This window comes from Pogona vitticeps, chromosome 3, assembly GCF_051106095.1.
Source record: "Pogona vitticeps strain Pit_001003342236 chromosome 3, PviZW2.1, whole genome shotgun sequence".
NCBI lineage: Eukaryota > Metazoa > Chordata > Lepidosauria > Squamata > Agamidae > Pogona > Pogona vitticeps.
Genome location: NC_135785.1, coordinates 83710324 through 83727680, shown reverse-complemented (window position 1 = coordinate 83727680; position 17357 = coordinate 83710324). Strand labels below are relative to the sequence as shown.

The 17357-nt window shown below is 37.7% G+C and overlaps 1 protein-coding gene across 18 annotated transcripts in view; it reads left to right on the top strand.

Annotated features, from left to right (window-relative positions):
• PCGF5 (polycomb group ring finger 5) overlaps positions 1 to 16319 on the top strand; it is a 65090-nt gene extending 48771 nt beyond the window's left edge. For 5 of the 18 annotated variants that reach the window (XM_078391333.1, XM_020803194.3, XM_020803195.3 and 2 more), the window contains exons 6-10: positions 275 to 423; positions 2473 to 2571; positions 4843 to 4932; positions 7766 to 7825; positions 8890 to 12223. In XM_078391333.1, the coding sequence (XP_078247459.1) occupies positions 275 to 423; positions 2473 to 2571; positions 4843 to 4932; positions 7766 to 7825; positions 8890 to 8937 (446 nt within the window). In that variant the 3' untranslated portion in view covers positions 8938 to 12223. Of the gene's footprint in view, positions 1 to 274; positions 424 to 2472; positions 2572 to 4842; positions 4933 to 7765; positions 7826 to 8889; positions 12224 to 15244 lie in introns of those variants that run through there. The other 13 variants (XM_078391335.1, XM_078391336.1, XM_072995296.2 and 10 more) reach the window with 11 other exon arrangements.
• The last annotated feature ends 1038 nt before the right edge of the window (positions 16320 to 17357 follow it).

The following is a 17357-nucleotide window of genomic DNA, read 5'->3' as shown; positions in this document are numbered from 1 at the left end:
GACATGATACCAGACTACTTCCCAAGTTAATGTGCCACAACATTTTTATGTAGCTTTTGAACAGCAGGGAGAGTAGCATAGAGCTACTAAATACACCATAGCACAACTGCCATTGTACAGAGGAAAATCCAGCATCACACTATTGAGTTACACATTTCATTGGTTTTGGTAGAACTCGCATTCAAATAACAAATTGGATTGTTACTTTTAGTTCATTCAGCTGATACGTAGTACATGTTTACATGATACATACTACTTTATCATTATTTTCCAGAAGAAAATCCAAAATCAGAAAATCCCAAAGATGATGATGATGGAGATGGAAATCAAGAGGATAAAGACTATCACAGGAGTGACCCTCAGATTGCTATATGTCTGGATTGTTTACGGAACAATGGGCAGTCTGGGGACAATGTAGTAAAGGTGAGTTTTGAAATCATTTTTGCTGCTTTAAAGTAGTAAAACACTGTGGACTTGATTTTATTTGGATGTAACAAAGCTGGTGAAAATTCTTACTGAAATCATTATTGTGTTTTATAGCAGAGTGGTTATCTAAAAATCATAAGTCTTGTCAAAAGCACCATTAGTTGTCAGATGCAAATGTTTGCTTGCTTGTTTAAGACCCTGCCCTTCTCCTCAAAGTGGAACTCAGGACACCACATAATAGCCCAAATCCTGTTGCTTAACATAATAAAATGTATTAGAGTAGGCCTGTTGAATGAATGGTGATTTAGTGATACATCTCTTCCATAAGTTCCATTGATTCAAATGAACCTAACTTACTATGCCAAAGTAAGTCATAGTTAGAGAAATTCTATTAGAATCAATGGCACTTGTGGAGGAGCTGACTCATCAAATCCCCATCAATTCAACAGGCCTACCCTAGTGTGCTAAGCAATAGGATTTAGGCCGCTGAGACTGAATAAAATTAATAGAACTGAACACAAAAACAATTTCTAAAAATAAAATACAGTACAGTTAAATTAAAAACATCAGTTCAATTAAACATAGTTCCCACCTGATAGAAAGCTCTTCCATAATAATCTGTGAGAGCAGTTTAGTGTTCCTTGACAGGGTGTTAGGAGCCTTTTGCCATGTTGCCAATATATCTGCCTCTCAAGGTGATGGGACCAAGATAAGGGCCTCCAATGTGGATCAGAAAGCTCAGACTGGAACTGCAATTGATGATTATTGAGAAGGTTGTCTTTTACTTATGAGCAAACTTGAATACAAACCTGCTTGCAGAATGACAGCGTTGTTATAACTGAAAAATGAATATTTAACATCAGTAAAGCTGAATATAATAAACAAAAATGTATCATCACTATGCTGGAGGTGTAAAAAAGAGAAGGAGACGTATATACATATGTGGTGGTCATGTGAACTAGGAAAGCAAGAACGGAAGCAAAATTTTAAAGAAATAAAGGAAAAAACTGGATTAAATATTCAAATGTCCCTGTCAATGGCTTTATTGAATTTGCTTAGGAAGGCTCAATTGTTGAAAGAAAATAAGAACTTAATAGTAATAATGATTACGGCAGCAAGGTTAATTTTCGAAAGAAACTGGAAAAATAATAACCAACTCAATTTAGAGGAATGGTATAGAGAACTATGGGATATGGCAATTAATGATAAACTGACATGTGATATGAAAATAAGAAGAGGCCTATCAAAAATAATGATTTTAAGAAAATATGGAGTGTATTCTTGGAATATGTATTTCGGAGAGGGAAGGGGTATACACTGAGGGAAGAAACAATGAAGTTTTGGAGAGAAACTGGACTGAATGATATTTAAAATATTATTAATGCTAGCCCTGAGGGTGATGGTGGCACTGGTGTATTAAGTAATTGTATTTTATTGTGGTGTTAGGTTTATGTTGTTTAGGTCAGATGTTGGTTTAATAAATTTATATATATATATTAAAAATAACTGAAAATTTAGGTGGATTTATGTTTGTTTGTTTGTTTGTTTGTTTGTTCATTTGTTTAATTTCTATACTGCCCATCTGGCAACCCAGACCACTCTGGGCGATTTGCACAATACAATAAAATAATACAATATAAAGCAAAACAATACAATAAAATGGGACAATAAGACAAAATAATCAATACAGTGTAAACAAAATGAAAATAATATTAATAAAAACATTAAAATAAAATAGTGAAAGCATGGCAGAGGGTTGAATGTTAGCGAATATTTGGTTATTAGAGCACTATTGCATCAGGATGTTAAGTTTGTAGGATTGTCACACACTGTAATGTCATTGTGTGATGCAGTTCAAGAGGTTCCACATCCTAAATGTGCTCTCTTGTTTAATAATAATAATTTATTGTCATTGTAAGTATATATTTGTGCTATCTCCTCATCCTAAACATGTTTCTAGACAAATTTGTCTGTTTCTGTTTATAGTTTGGGATCTAACTGAGATTTAAAAGTTCAAGTTTATAAATTTTCTTTCTTTTCTTACAGGGATTGATGAAGAAATTCATCCGGTGTTCTACACGAGTGACAGTAGGAACTATCAAGAAATTTCTAAGTTTAAAATTAAAGCTTCCAAGTTCTTATGAGGTATGAGGGAAAATAACCCAAATCCTGCCATTCATTTAAGTGAAGTGGGCTTAAAATATAAAAACTTCAGCAGTATATTTTTCATGCTTGAATGCCAAACACAGAAAGATATTGGTAATCTGATCCTTTGCGTATTTATTTAGAAACCAATCCTTCTTACTCCAATGCAAATGTGTACATGTCTATAATTTAATTATTGTAATCCAGAATTAGGTCTCTGTTTTATGGAAGATTACTACACAGTTTGGAAGATTATATTTAACTGAGGTCAGAATTAACTTGACCTCAGTGGAAAATGTTATTATTTGCAGAAACATTTCCATAGTAGAAATGGTGCTTGCCCTGAAAGTCTTGTTCTTAACTCCTAGAGCGTGGTATATATTACAGAAAAAATGAAACAGATTCAGATCCTATTGCTTAGCACAGTTGCACTAAAGTAAGCCAATTGAATCCACATGGATTTGGTAGGTCAACTCTGAAAGTTGTGTTGATTCAAATGGACCTAATCTAGTTGTGATGTACTATGCTAAAGACAGTTAGGTAAAGGTAAAGGTTCCCCTTGACAATTTGTCCTGTAATGTCCGACTCTAGGGGGCAGTGCTCATCTCCGTTTCCAACCCAGAGAGCTAGCATTTGTCCAAAGACAATCTTCCGTGGTCACGTGGCCAGTGCAACTAGACACGGAACACCGTTACCTTCCCACTGTAGTGGTACTTATTTATCTACTCACATTTTTGCATTTAACATGCTTTTGAACCACTAGATTGGAGGGAGCTGGGACAAGCAATGGGGGCTCACTCCATCGCGGGGATTCAATCTTACGACTGCAGGTCTTCTGACCTTACCGCACAGAGGCTTCTGCGGTTTAACCCACGCCTGTTTGAATCAATGGAACTTACAGAGGGGGTGATTCACTATATCCCCACTAATTTTATAGGGCTTGTTGTTATTTAGTTAAGTCATGTCTGACTCTTTGTGACCCAATGGACCCCAGGCCCTCCTGTCTTCCACTACCTCCCGGAGTTTGGTCAAATTCATGTTGGTAGCTTCGGTGACACTGTCCAACCATCTCGTCCTCTGCTGTCCCCTTCTCCTCTTGCCTTCACACTTTCCCAACATCAGGATCTTTTCCAGGGAGTCTTCTCTTCTCATGAGATGGCCAAAGTATTGGAGCCTCAGCTTCAGGATCTGTCCTTTCAGTGAGCACTGAAGGTTGATTTCCTTCAGAATGGATAGGTTTGTTCTCCTTGCAGTCCAGGGGACTCTCAAGAACCTCCTCCAGCACCACAATTCAAAAGCATAAATTCTTTGGCAGTCAGCCAACTTATAGGCCTACTTCAGTACAATTGATTATGCTAAGCAACAAGATTTCAGCCAAATGAGCATCAACCAATTGAGTAATCCTGTTAAGTGTCAATAAGCCTGATAGACTACAGATTAAAGCAGATTTTTAGCATAGCTAAAGGAAACCTCTTACTCATTATATGACCCTACATTCACACCTTATATTGTAGTTATCAATACAGGCAGGCTGAATTTGGGAAAAGATTCTGGCTCAGCCATTTGAGTGTACACTTTGCTCACTTAGGTTCCGGATTGAATCTCTTATTTCTCCAGTTGTGTGGGGGCAGTGGTTAACCTAGTGATATGGAAGATCGCTGCATCCTAGAATGATGTTCCATATCAGCTAGAATAGGAAATACTGGGGATGAGGAAAATTGACCTCCTATAAGGCAGGTTCTTACACTAAATCAAATCTTGGTCTGTCTTCTTACCTCAGATGCAACACATCTTTTAGAAGCAACACATAGACATTTTGTTTTATCTATACGTGCTGTATTTTGGTTGTTTTTTGTTTTCTAAGTGACAGACCTGTAACCATTTTATACTGTCAGGGCCCTAACAGATCCCAAGTAAACTGTGGTTAAGAACATTGAGATGCTTTGGATGTTTGTACTGAATGCTTCCACATATTTCACACCCCAAGACTTTTCAGACTTCTTTAATTTTAAATGGCCTATTTAAATACAATACTTTGTTAGGAGTGGAAGTGGAAGTACATGGAAGCAGTTTGGATCAGAGTTGTTTGTTTTGGCTTTTTGTTTCACTAAGCGTTAATCTTGCATAAATATGATCTATTCTCTTGTCCTCATTTCCTGTTACATGGTAATAATTCACTTCTCAGAAACATTGGAAGGATTACAGAGCATTATTGTTATAACTTTTTAATAGTTATGATTTACTGAACTTCCCATTTTCTTTTTGTTTAAGCTGGATGTACTATGCAATGGGGAAATCATGGGGAAGGATCACACTATGGAATTCATCTACATGACAAGATGGAGGCTACGAGGCGAAAATGTAAATAAAATATAACTTTTTTGTTTAAATTTGCCTTTTTTGCATATGTATTGCTTATTTGTCCATTTATATTTAAAAGCAGAGGAGGGGAAAAATAACAGCAAAAATGCCTCCCCCCTCAAGCCTCTTTAACGCCAAACAGTTGCCAAAAGAAAAAAACCTGTGGAAATCATGATGGGCAACGAAGATGAAGTTGAATTTGTCATAAATAGTTCCATCTGTTTGAATAATTAGCTAAGGGTATTTCCCCGATAAATATCCACCTTTTTTTGGGTGGGGGGGGGGCAACAAGAGCTGAGGAACATTCCAGAGTGACATCTCTGTGTACATGAGTAACAGTGTACTACCTATATTTGTGACTTAGGCCCTGATCACACCAGGCAAATGTTCCCCACTTCTAAAAATACTATCCATACCTCTGCTGTACTGAATGGAGGTCACATAGTATATATACCAGGACTAACATTCCAATTTGTTTTAACGTGACTGATTCATTTCTTGTTATTTCAAATATTGTGGCTGGCTACACTGTGGAACTGATTTATTTTCTATCTAGTCTCCTTGGGCAGTGCAGCTTCTTAGTTTATATTGTTTTTTAAATAAAATAAAAAATGAAGCCCCTAACCACTCTCTCCCTCTCTCCCTCCCTCCCTCTGCCAGCAAATGCCAGGCTTAGACACCGCTGCCCCTGCACCAAGCCTCACAGGGTGAGTGTGCTTCTTTGAAGTGGCACCTTGGTCCTGGCTGGTCCCCATTTCCCTCCCTCCCTCTGCCAGCAAAGGCTTGGAGTACCTGCCACCACCCCTCTGTCAAGCCTCACAGGGTGTGCATGCTTCTTGAAGGGGGCCGCTTGTATCTGGCCATTCTCCCTTCTCTGTTTTTCCTGGTGAGATTGACGTTCATAAATGCAGTACCAGTAAGGAATGTCCCAATATGTCATCAGAACAAAATAAAACAACCCTCCTGGTGAGGGGGAAATAAACCGCAGATACACCACTGGCTGGGGAAATGGTTTAATAATGGCCATATTGTGTGACCAAAAATGTATGCAACAATCTAACTGGGTTATAACTAGGTAACATTTGCCTCGTGTGTTCAGGGCCTAATATAAGATGCCAGTGCAATTTGGAATAGATCCATTGATACAAATGAACTTGTGAGCTACAACTAGTTTAAGTGCTGCTGATTTCAGTAAGTCTGATCTAGGTAGGTTTGGCATTGGATTTAATGCACAACAAATAATGTAGAAAAAATAGTGTAATTTATGTTTGGAACAATTTTGATCAAAGAACATTCAACTCACAAGATGCTTACAGTCTGTTAGATCAGTATTTTATGCTAGTAGTACAGAAATAATTTTGCAGTGGAACAGGACAGTTTCATGGTTCTTCATCTGTTTTTAGCAGTAGTGGCTGAACTATTTCAGCACTTTTTGTGTGGATATTTATTAGCTTCATCCCTGTCTTTTGAAATGTTTGAGGCTTAGAAAATTAAGAAAAGTGCACATTCTTGGTTTACAGTAATCATTAGTTCCCATTTAAGTAATATAGGATAACAATAACGTCTTGGGAACAATTGTACTTTCAGCTTGAACTGACAGATTCAGTCAAAACAATCCACCTTTTCTCATAATCAATGTAAATGCAACGGATTCATAAAGACTGCACATCTTCACTTAAAATATTTAGAGTCTGAAAGTCCTTCCATTTGTCTGGATCTCTTAAGTAAGATACCTTCTTTCTGTCTAGAATTCATTTACTTAAGCCAGTGTAAGCCCAACAACATAAATCTCATCTACAAACTGCTGCTAGTTAAGAAGTCAAAGCTTGTAATTAGAGATGGACATGAACCCGCATAATGGTTTGTGGTGATTTGTTGGTGATCATGAACCACGAACAATGCCAAATTTTTTTAATGCAAACTTCTTCATGGTTCCTTTGGTTTCGGCCCATCTCTAAATTTCAGCTACACAGAAAGTCCCCCTTTCATGAGTTTCCCACCGATGTAAGTTCTTTGAGGGTTCCCTATATATAGCCCAATAGGCAGCAAAGCTACACTTCTCACAATACCCCAAGCTGCTGAGGAAACACTGAGGTAGGAAGTAGGCCCAGACTATCTTACTCAGCTGGCCAGTGGTAGCAGAGGGGGTGAATGAAGTTGGTCCTGGGGCCCATGAAGGGGAGCTTTCTAGGAGGCAGGGACGAAACGAAATGCCAATGATGAAAAGTTCGACATTTCATTTCACTTCATGAAAGTGCAATTCCCCATGTGTGTTTTTGGTTCATGGTTTATTTCATAACCATCTCTACTGGTACAGTAATTGTTACTGTGTGTCAAGTCACAAAAAGAAATATAAGTACCAGCTTCTCAAGTGGCAGCAATTTAACACTGAGATTTGCATAGTTTGACAAAAGTAATAGGATGCTGATGAGCATAACTAATAGGATTCCAGCCAGAACAGATTATGTTCTTAGTTTTGTCTGTAACATAGCTAGAAGTGGTCCTTTAGACTGCTACTGTGTTGTTTTTAAATAAAGTTTAGGTTGATTTAATGTTTAAAAGAGTTAATCTTAACAGTATGCTTCCATGAATATACAATAATGAATATTACATTTGTTTATGTGTATTCTATTTGAATGCTAAATTCTTTGCAACTTAAAGATTGTTTGCTACTCCTAATAGCTAATCCTGCTTATTCTTGTTTTGATAGCAATATAATACTGTCTTAATTATAAAATAATAAAATTCTAAATGTAAAAAAAATGTAATGACTTATAATCAATGTCCAGTTGTGGATGCCTCTTATCTGATCAGAAAATCATCTCCTTTGCAGTTTCGGTGTCAGAACTGCTCATCTTCACAAGTCTGCTCACAGGATGGCTCTTTTTATCAGGTAAGAGGCACTCCCGACTGTACACATTATAGTCATTAAGAGGACATCAGTACATCCGTTGTAAATCAGATCTGAGGGGAGGTAGTTTCCCTATTAATGTTGGAAAGTTCTTGTAATCTGGATTAAAATCAGCCTTGGGGTCAAAAGCCTCATTTGTTATGTTTAATGTCCATGTAGTTTTGTTTTTTAAAGCAGAAGGAAATAATGTATACAGTAATTTTCATTAGCATGCTCAAGATACTTAGTTTTTAGAAAGGCACGTAAACAATTCCACTAAATCCAATAAAATACTTCAATGATCTCTTGTAATACTTGAGCACTTACTGCTCCCTCTGCTGCTATCAATGAATGTTGAATGGCAACCAGTTAACATATGGATGTGCTGTACTTCTGTTGTGCAGCTCTGCATTCACAGCAATGATGTCATGACTAGTGGCAAGTCACCACTGATTACAAGCTTCCTTTGGGCATTTCAAGGTGCATGAGACTTTGACACATTGTGTATGAGTCACGTGCACCCTAGAATTGCCTTTAATCAGCATGAATTTATCTTTAACTAGTTTGCTGCTGGTGTTGACATCATCTTCATTGTGTATGAGTTGTGCTGCAGGATTTCAACCACCCACCACCACCCCACACATAGAAGGAAAGAGTCTTCCCTTTCAGAAGGGAGAGGGACACTCTGCTCTTTTAGGTCTGCAGGAAACAAGGATATGGTAGGGTTCCCTAGCACTCTCGTCCCATGGGTTGCTGCAGGTTGTAGTACAACGGTACAGTTTGTGATTAATTGCAGCCTTACAGCCCCCCCACACACACACTGGGAAGTTGCATAAATCTGGTTCAGCATTCAAACCCAATCTGACATGAAATGGGAGGAGTTTGTGTATCTCTGAATTTCTAATTTGCTTAGCCCCCATCTTTTTGTTTATTTATTTTAAACATCTATAGATTGATAAATAATTGCTAACTAAAATCTCTTCAGAAATGTTAATAATTATTCCTCACATGCTTGTGCCTACATGCTGTCATTTTTTCTGTTTGTTCTGTTTCCATTGTGATTTTAGTCTTACCCCATGGTACTCCAGTATCGACCCAGAATTGACTTCAGTTAGACCAAAGGGCCAGATCCCACTGAGATTAATCCTGCACTATGTTTACTCATCGACAGATTGCACAATGAATGGATGTGCCTGGACTGGGGGGACACAACCAGAATTGCAGCATGCAAATACGGACTTTTTCTTGAGTTGATCAACAATCCTTTCCCCACTTTTAGAGTAAGCCAAGTGCCATTCATACTGAAAATTCATACGATAGTTATGGCATCAGAGACTGAAAACTGTAGCCAAATTGTTAAATGTATAGTCAGGAGTCTAAATCTCTGAATACTTGTTTTGCCTGTTAGAAACATTCACTGGTCCATAACATTGGTTATTTTAGCAGAGGTAGCCCTCTGCTCTTTCACATGTGGTGTTGCAGTTGATGGGGGTTTTTTTTCACATGTACACTTTTATTGAAAACCCACTGTTTAAAAAAAGTACTGTATAAAAGGTTAAAACTATACCTTTAAAATATTTGGGCTGGTATCCTCTTCAGAGCAGAAGGGTAATAATGTAAGGATTACCCTACTCTGGCAAAGTACTTACACAACTATTTGTGCAACTGATCACATGACCAGTCTCACAACTACTGAGAGTGGGCACACAAAGGGGAGCCCATTGGAGAGGTGATACTTACATGATTGTCCTTCTGTGGTTACATTGTATATAATATATGGTTTAGGAATGTGGTTATTGGGCCACTACAATTTATCTTGTTCAATTTCTCATAGGTCCAGATATAATGTACTCATTAGTTTGCAGCATCTGAAATTTTAGATTTTGTGTCAGAGACAGTAAATACAATCCTTTTGCATTGAACCTAAATGGTATAATGTCTCATAACCCCCCTTCATTAGTATGTATGACTTACCTAGATGTTTGAACTGGAGCAGTAGCAGATCAGCACACATACATCAGGTAAGGTTATTTTTGCTATATAATAACTTACGTACAAGGAGGAACATGAGTTTTCAAGTTCGTGATGCACTAAACAGTGTTTGTCTATCCTTCAAACTGTTGCCAGAGTGGGCTTCCCTTTTGAATTATTTCATTTTCGATAAATATTGGCAATATTGCAGAAAAGAGGATCTACTAAAACGAATGGTCTTAGGTGTTCTGGATTAGGACCACTAAGTTTACTTCTGCATTAGTTAGGGTGATGAATAATACATAACGGTGTATTCTAAAATATGCCAGTTTAATGGCATTCATTACAAATTTCTGTGGTTATCTAGAATCTAGCAGCTATTGTAGAACTGATTGCCACATTAAAACTGAAGTGGATTTAATATGATTGACAAAGCTACCTGACCAAAACTACTGGCTTTTCAGGGTTTTCTTTTGATAAGAAGCAGTAGTGTTACAAAAATGTTGATGGTTGCCTTAGCTATTGCACGTGCATTCCTTCTTGTAAAAAAATACGTTGTGTTATGGATATCATTACAGAGATCACAATATATTCCACATTGTTTCCTGTCTTCCATTATTTTTACACAGTTGAAAGCCAAAATAACTATATAGTTGAATAACCTGTACAACTGTTAATAAACACATTTACCTGTAAGTAAATTATAGAACATAAGTAATATAGTTCACTTTGAGAAGCTATGGGGTCCTTAATTAAATTTGGGATACTGTGGCAGAACAAATACTCCAAACCAGTATTTGTTCTGCCATCGCATGTGAAACATTATGTCTTGCTACATAAAGAGATGTATTGTGCACTTTGGGGAATAACCCAGTGCCCTTCAGACACCACATGCAAGAGATGTGAGCTCCAATTTACAGTAACCAACAGAAGAGCAGAACATTGTGTTGTCACTGCTGGGCTTGTGGAGGTCCCTTCTCCTGTATAATGTGATCGGCACTGTCAGATGCAGCAAAAGAGATGGGAAGAAAAGGAACTGAAGCCAGTGCCTGCTTCCTCAGTACTGATCACCTGTGAAATATTGTGGGCACAGTTCTGTAGATGCAGTAATTTTAATTCAAATAGCATCTTAAGGTAGAGGCAGAGAACTTTCAGCTCTCCAAACATTGAACTAGATATTCTGTTGACCCTGGCCATTAGGTGTGCTGTCTTGGGTTGATGGAATTTAGAGTCCAGCCATGTCTGAAAGACCACTGGCTGCCCCTGCAATTAGGTTCATGAAAGGGTTTCACACTCAGTGAAATCTTACGTTTCAAAATTTGAGCAACAGAACATCCTTCTGCATGCAATATAAAAAACTGCATCGTCTTCAGTTCAATTCGTTTGTAAGAGCAGTTGCTATACTGCACATGAGACTTCTCCTAGGAAAGGATGTCTACTGTTCTTTTGGGCTGATGAATCTATTTGGATCTTAGATGAGAACAGACACAAGCGCACCATCTGATTACAGTGTAGATACCTGCCTCTGTGTACAAACTAGCTTTGGGGCAAATATATTAATAGTGTGTTTTGAAAGCTATTTTTAGACATTACCTGGAAGCACTGGACAAGGGATATAACAATAATTTGGGCATTTCCATGATTCTGAGTAACATTCAAATTAGCCATTCCTGCATCTCCTCCTGAAAGAAATGCCTATGTTAGATACATAGCCAGAACTTGTGAATCTTGCCATGGGGAAAGCATGTAAGTTTCTACTCCATATATCAGCCCAAAGTTTGGAAATCAATGCAAAAGCTGTGCTTTCAGGACCTACAGATAATATCCAGACTGTGTCAATGCAGGTCAGTAATATACAATAACTTTACTGAAATTTCTGAAATTTCCATCATTAATACACTATCAGGGCTAGTCTTTTAATACCAATGTTGTGGAAACATTTCAGTTTAATATTAGTAAATGTCAATTTTTCTCCCTTCTCACTGGTTTCCTAAATAGCAGAACAAAAATAAAAACAAAAGAGTTTCATCACCTTAATGACTAAGCAGTGTAAAAGTGTGATCATATGGGAAAATAGATCACATTTTGGATCTCTTGAAGCATAGTTTGGAGCAATCTATTTCTGGGTAATCTCATGACACAGGAAATTGCCCTTTCAGCCCAATCCCAATCCATGTCTAAACTGGTCCTTTTTGGTCCATCCATAGGGCTACTATTTGGGGGGTGGGGGCAGGATGGAATGATTCCCTGACAGACAGAAGGGTTACTTTAAATGAGATTGCTCCCTGTAAAGTGACTCTTTCCAGTGCAATCAGTTGCATACTTTTTCACCATCTGATCACACCGTTAGTCTAGTTTGAACACTGTTTTTCTGCACTACCCCCTGCTTTGTAATGTCCAGCCTAATAAATATTCTTGAAAAAGTCAAAACCTAAGTTCTGTGATACTTTAGTGGCTTAATAAAGCTATCACATACTGTTCTATTCCCCAAACACTGACCAAAATTCTGTTGCTTAGTGTACTAAATCACACTACAGGAGTTTTAATGAGTCAGCTCTTCTGTAAGTTTCATTGATTCAAATGATGCTACACCAGTTGAGACTTAGTATGCTAAAGTAAACCACAGGTCACAATTGAATCAAAGAAACATCATATAGAGGAACTGACTACCAAATCCACACTCTTTCAGTGAGCCACCTGCTCTACTGTGATTACTACACTAAGCAACAGGATTTTGGCCATTGTGTGAAATAATGGATCATAATCCACAAAAGCTCACATTTCATTTTAATAGTCTCTTTTAGCATATTCAGCCCAAATTATACAGTATTTAATAATAATACACCTTGAATTATCTCTTTTTGTATGTCAAAAGAATTTTTGCTTTTCACTGCGCTGAGAAGAACATGCAAAAACAAGTATTTGGGGATCTAAACATGTAAGATTCAGCTGTCAGATGTTTCAGGCTGAGAAACAACACCCATTTCATTTTCATATTGTTTTATAAGCTCGATAAATATGAACAGGTTTTTTCCCACTTGAAAAAAACATGGAAATCCAAGATAGGTTTGTCAGATGTGAAACTCGAAGCCTTAAAATGTCTCTTCCACCTGTAACCTCTTTGTGGCCTACAGCTTTTTATTTCTCGTATAGTTGCATAGTGCCTCTACTCTGTTGGTTGAGCAATTGTCCAAAAAACAGCCAACTGCTGATGTCTTCTATAGAACTTAATAACTTCTTGGTAGACTGATGGCAAATGCTACCCATTTTTACTTACAACCACTCCTAATAATATTACTGTTGATCAAGAAAAATAGCAGTAAGATGAGAGATTAAGAGAACATAGCCACAAGCTTTTTGTGCCAAAGAATATCAAGCAATTAATGAAGATATTAATAATCCAGTAAAGCGAAACAATGGTTATGGTGATTTCTGTTGCGAGCTGTAAAACAAAACATGGTTGGGAGAAAAATAGCAAATTTGACAATAGAGTTGCTGCAGCTGTTCTGGATCATTTCCTCTGAATCCACATGTCCTAGGGGACTCTCATTCCAAAGCAGTTTTTCCTACTAAATCATTTTTGATATTAAACTATGAGGAAGTATCATAACTGAACGGAAAAGCCCATGCTTTGCATGAAGAAGGATCCAGATTCAGTTGCTGGGATCTCCACCTTAAGATTGCTGTCAAAGTAGACAATACTTAGCTTGATGGACAAATCGGTCTAGCCTGGTATAAGATGTCTGTATGGTGTTCGAAAGGGGTGAAGTCAGTGTTTCTCATAGAATCACTGGGCATTTTTGTCTCACAAAAGAAGCTTGGAAGCTTTGAATTTCACACTGAAAATTTCAAGCTATTATTTTAATTACTATGTTCAGAGGACTGCAATATGTTTGCAGGGGAACCACTCAAACTAAGCCAAGGGATTCTTGTAAGACATTAGTCTTCATAAATGGATATAAGTAGACTCTGTTGGACTACAGTAATCTCCTTTGTTACATGCTGAAATTTTAGATCTATGTCACATAGGTTGTGCCTGATTTTGCCTGCCACTTATAGAAAGTCAACTAGCTGGTCCTATATGTTCAGTATACATCTGGTGCCAAATCATGTTTTCCCTCCCCGCCCTTTGAGTGGATGGTGGCCAGTTTCAAAAGCCTATGTAACACAGTTCTATTACATTAGTGAGATGTATGCAGTATTTGCACATCCAGTTGCCTGTGTTCATTCAGAAAGCTTGTTCTTATATCCGTTACTTAAGTTGTTTTTATACAGAAAGTACTGTGAAGATTATCCAGGAAGAATCATTTTCCACATCTTAGATAGAAGCACACTGCTTCTGGGTAGCAGCACAAGAAAGGGAAAAAAATGCATTTCCAAAGCTATATTTGACTATTGCCAAATCGAAGTGTTAGATTGAGTGTGCAACGTAACATAATCAGTGCTTATTTCTTGTGGCATCTTTTATGCATACAGTACATGTCTTATAGTGCTTTTCACAAATTCTTGTCATAATAGAGGGCAGAGTTTAACAAATCCAATAAACTATAAGAGCACACAGGATGTGTATGTGTCTCCCCAAGGGTAATGGATGATACAGAAGATTAGTAAACCAAGACAGACAAAACAGGAAATATTCCAAGAATGCCTTGTTGTATACTGAGGTTTTTACTGAAACTGGAAGGAAGGAAGGAAGGAAAGAAGAAAGGAAGGCACTTGCTAGACAAAAAAAGTGAAAACTTCTGGGAGCTTATTTCCTCCCCAACAGTGAAATTTATCTCCTGCCTAGAACTGTAGTTTTTATTACTTTTAGGTCTTAATTTCACAATTTATCTTAGAATTTATTTATCACAGTCCTGCAGCTTCCTTTTAGCCGTAACTTACTGTATTTTTCCGTGTATAAATAATTAAAGGAAAAATTGAGGGTTGTTTTATACTCAGAAGTAAGGAGAGGGGAGGGATCAAAGTGCTTTGATCCCTGTTTCTCCTTCCATGTTTTGCAAAGAAAATGGAGGGGGAAAGCAATTTCTGCTTTCTCCCTATATTTTCGTTGCAAAAAGCAGCTTTCCTCCTCCACGTTTTGCAAAGAAAATGCAGGGGGAAAGCAATTTCTGCTTTCCCCCTGTATTTTCTTTGCAAAACCTGGAGGGCGAAAGCTACTTTTTTCAACAGAAATGTGGGGGGAAAGCAGAAACCTTCCCCCTCCACTTTCTTGCAAAGAAAGAAATTTTGATTTTAAAAAGTGGGGGCATTTTATACACGGGGTGTCTTATACACAGAAAAAATAATGGTACACCATGTAAGGCTGATGACATCATCAGCATTAGTGATGGTTTTGGAAAGTAAACACTTCAGCCTTTGTTTTAAAAAGCTACTATTTTACAAAAATCCTTTCCCTCCAACTCAAGTGTTTACATGGATTTGACAAAACACCCTATTCCTTGTTTCTAGTTTCTGAGGAAGGCCTCCAGCACCAAAGGACAGCCAGCCAGAAATCACTGTGTAGAGCAGCAGAGAAGTTCTGAATGACACCCACAGATGAAGAAAGAGACAGATTTAAACACAAGAGGCTTTTGCCTTTACTTATTCTGCTATATCTGAACAAGGACCCAAAAATTCATTGCCCCGTTGATCTTGTAAAATCTACAAAGCACAAAATATTGTCCAAAGTGATTTTAGCCTTTTAAAAATAGCTGTGAGGTTTACTTGCATTCACTGTTGAAAATATTAATATCCACTACAGAGTTTTATAATATGGTTTATGTAAAATGCATTGCTTTCAACCTCTTCTGCCCAATGAATAAGGCAACAACATGAGAGGTATTACATACAATCTAGTTCATTTGTAAAAACTTTTGCAGAGTGGCTGTTAACTTTCAGAGTTTGTTTGTTTTTAAAGAAATGCTGAATTTTAAATTCTGACAAATTAGCAGTAGATATTTTTCATAACTTTCTAGATTACAAAACAACAAAAAGAGGATAGGTTCACCCACAGGTAAGGCATGAAAAAGGTGAGATTGTGATGCTTTTTTTTAAAAAAAAATGCACATATTCCAATTAAATGCTGGAGAAAATGATTACATTTTATGTACCATGACCTGAGAGTGAGCATCACAGAATTCAGTGGAACTGACTTCTGAATATAAACATGCATAGGGTGGACTTAAGCATCATTGTAAGATGTGATCCCAAAAGTGACAAAAGAAGGAAGATGTGATTAGTAATTATTCTGTACTTTTTATGTTCTGCTTGATGGTTATCAATTTATATTACAACAGCTCTTGCAATTTGTAGAAATCTTAATATGTAACATCCCATTATTAATTTTCTTTTAAAGTATGCAATATTTTAAGCTTTTTGTCAAAAGTGGTAACATAAGAAACCTTTTTGTGGTTGTAAAACTTAGCTTATAAATAATTCAAATTGAAGTGAAAAAAAAAACCAGGTCATTGTTAATGACTTAGTCTATCCTGCTTATTAAAAATATATGTATTTTTATAAAGGAAATGCACTTGTAAATATTTAATCTGTCTGTCATTTATGTGTTGTTCTAGGGGGAAATGTTGCTGCTTAGGGGAATCACCTAAATAGTTTTAGTTCTATACTCAAATGTTCCCATCCCCACTTTTCCATTTGTGGCATGTTCATTCTATACATAGCTGAATAGTTACAACTGGGCTAAATGCATTTTATATCTGAACGTAGCCAAGTATGTCTCGAGTCTCTCACTGAATTTTAAGTGAAGGCAGAATATACATTGATGCTGTGTTTTCATCTTTAATATTAGCTTCCTTCTGCCTTACGCTACCCCAACATTTGTCATTCTGTTATAACGAGGTTCTTATTTGAAGGTCACATTCCAAGGTGATATATTCATAGTTTCTTAAATTGCTTAGTTTATTAATAACAATAATTATATTTGCCAACTTTTAATTGCAAAAATGCAGGCCTTTTCTCAGGACAAGAAGATAGTGCTGGTGAAAACAGGGTTGGGGGGAAAGAAATGCTAAGGCAAGGTGGAGCCCGGAGGGATCAGGTAGAATGGGTGAGGAGACAGTTCAGGGTAATAAGGGGTTGAGCTAATGGGTCGTGATCTAGAGTCAACTAGATCAGTGGTTCTTAACCTTTTTGAAAGAAACGCCCCCTTGAGCCATTGAGGAAGTTAGCATCGCCCCCTCCCTGAGGTGATGATATCTTACCTACCTACCTACCTACAGTACCTACCTACCTACCTACCTACCTACCTACCTAGTCTCCCTCCCCACCCGGGTGCGAGGCAGCACTTCACAGGGTGAGGACGAGAACCCAAGAGACCCTTTCCTTCTACCCGATCCACACTCAGTGTTCCCCTAAAGGAGAAAGGTGAGACGTGGCAGGTAGAAATAGCTGGATCATCTGGCGGCAGCAGAAGCACCGGATCTACTGCCAGCACTGCGGCTGCAGTCACCTTCACAGGTTTGGCTCACTCCAGTGCCCCCCTACCTCCCCCTTCTGTTCTTTCACCCCCACACCGCCCCTTTTCGTTCTACCGCCCCCCTGAAAAATGAAATCACCCCCTGGGGGG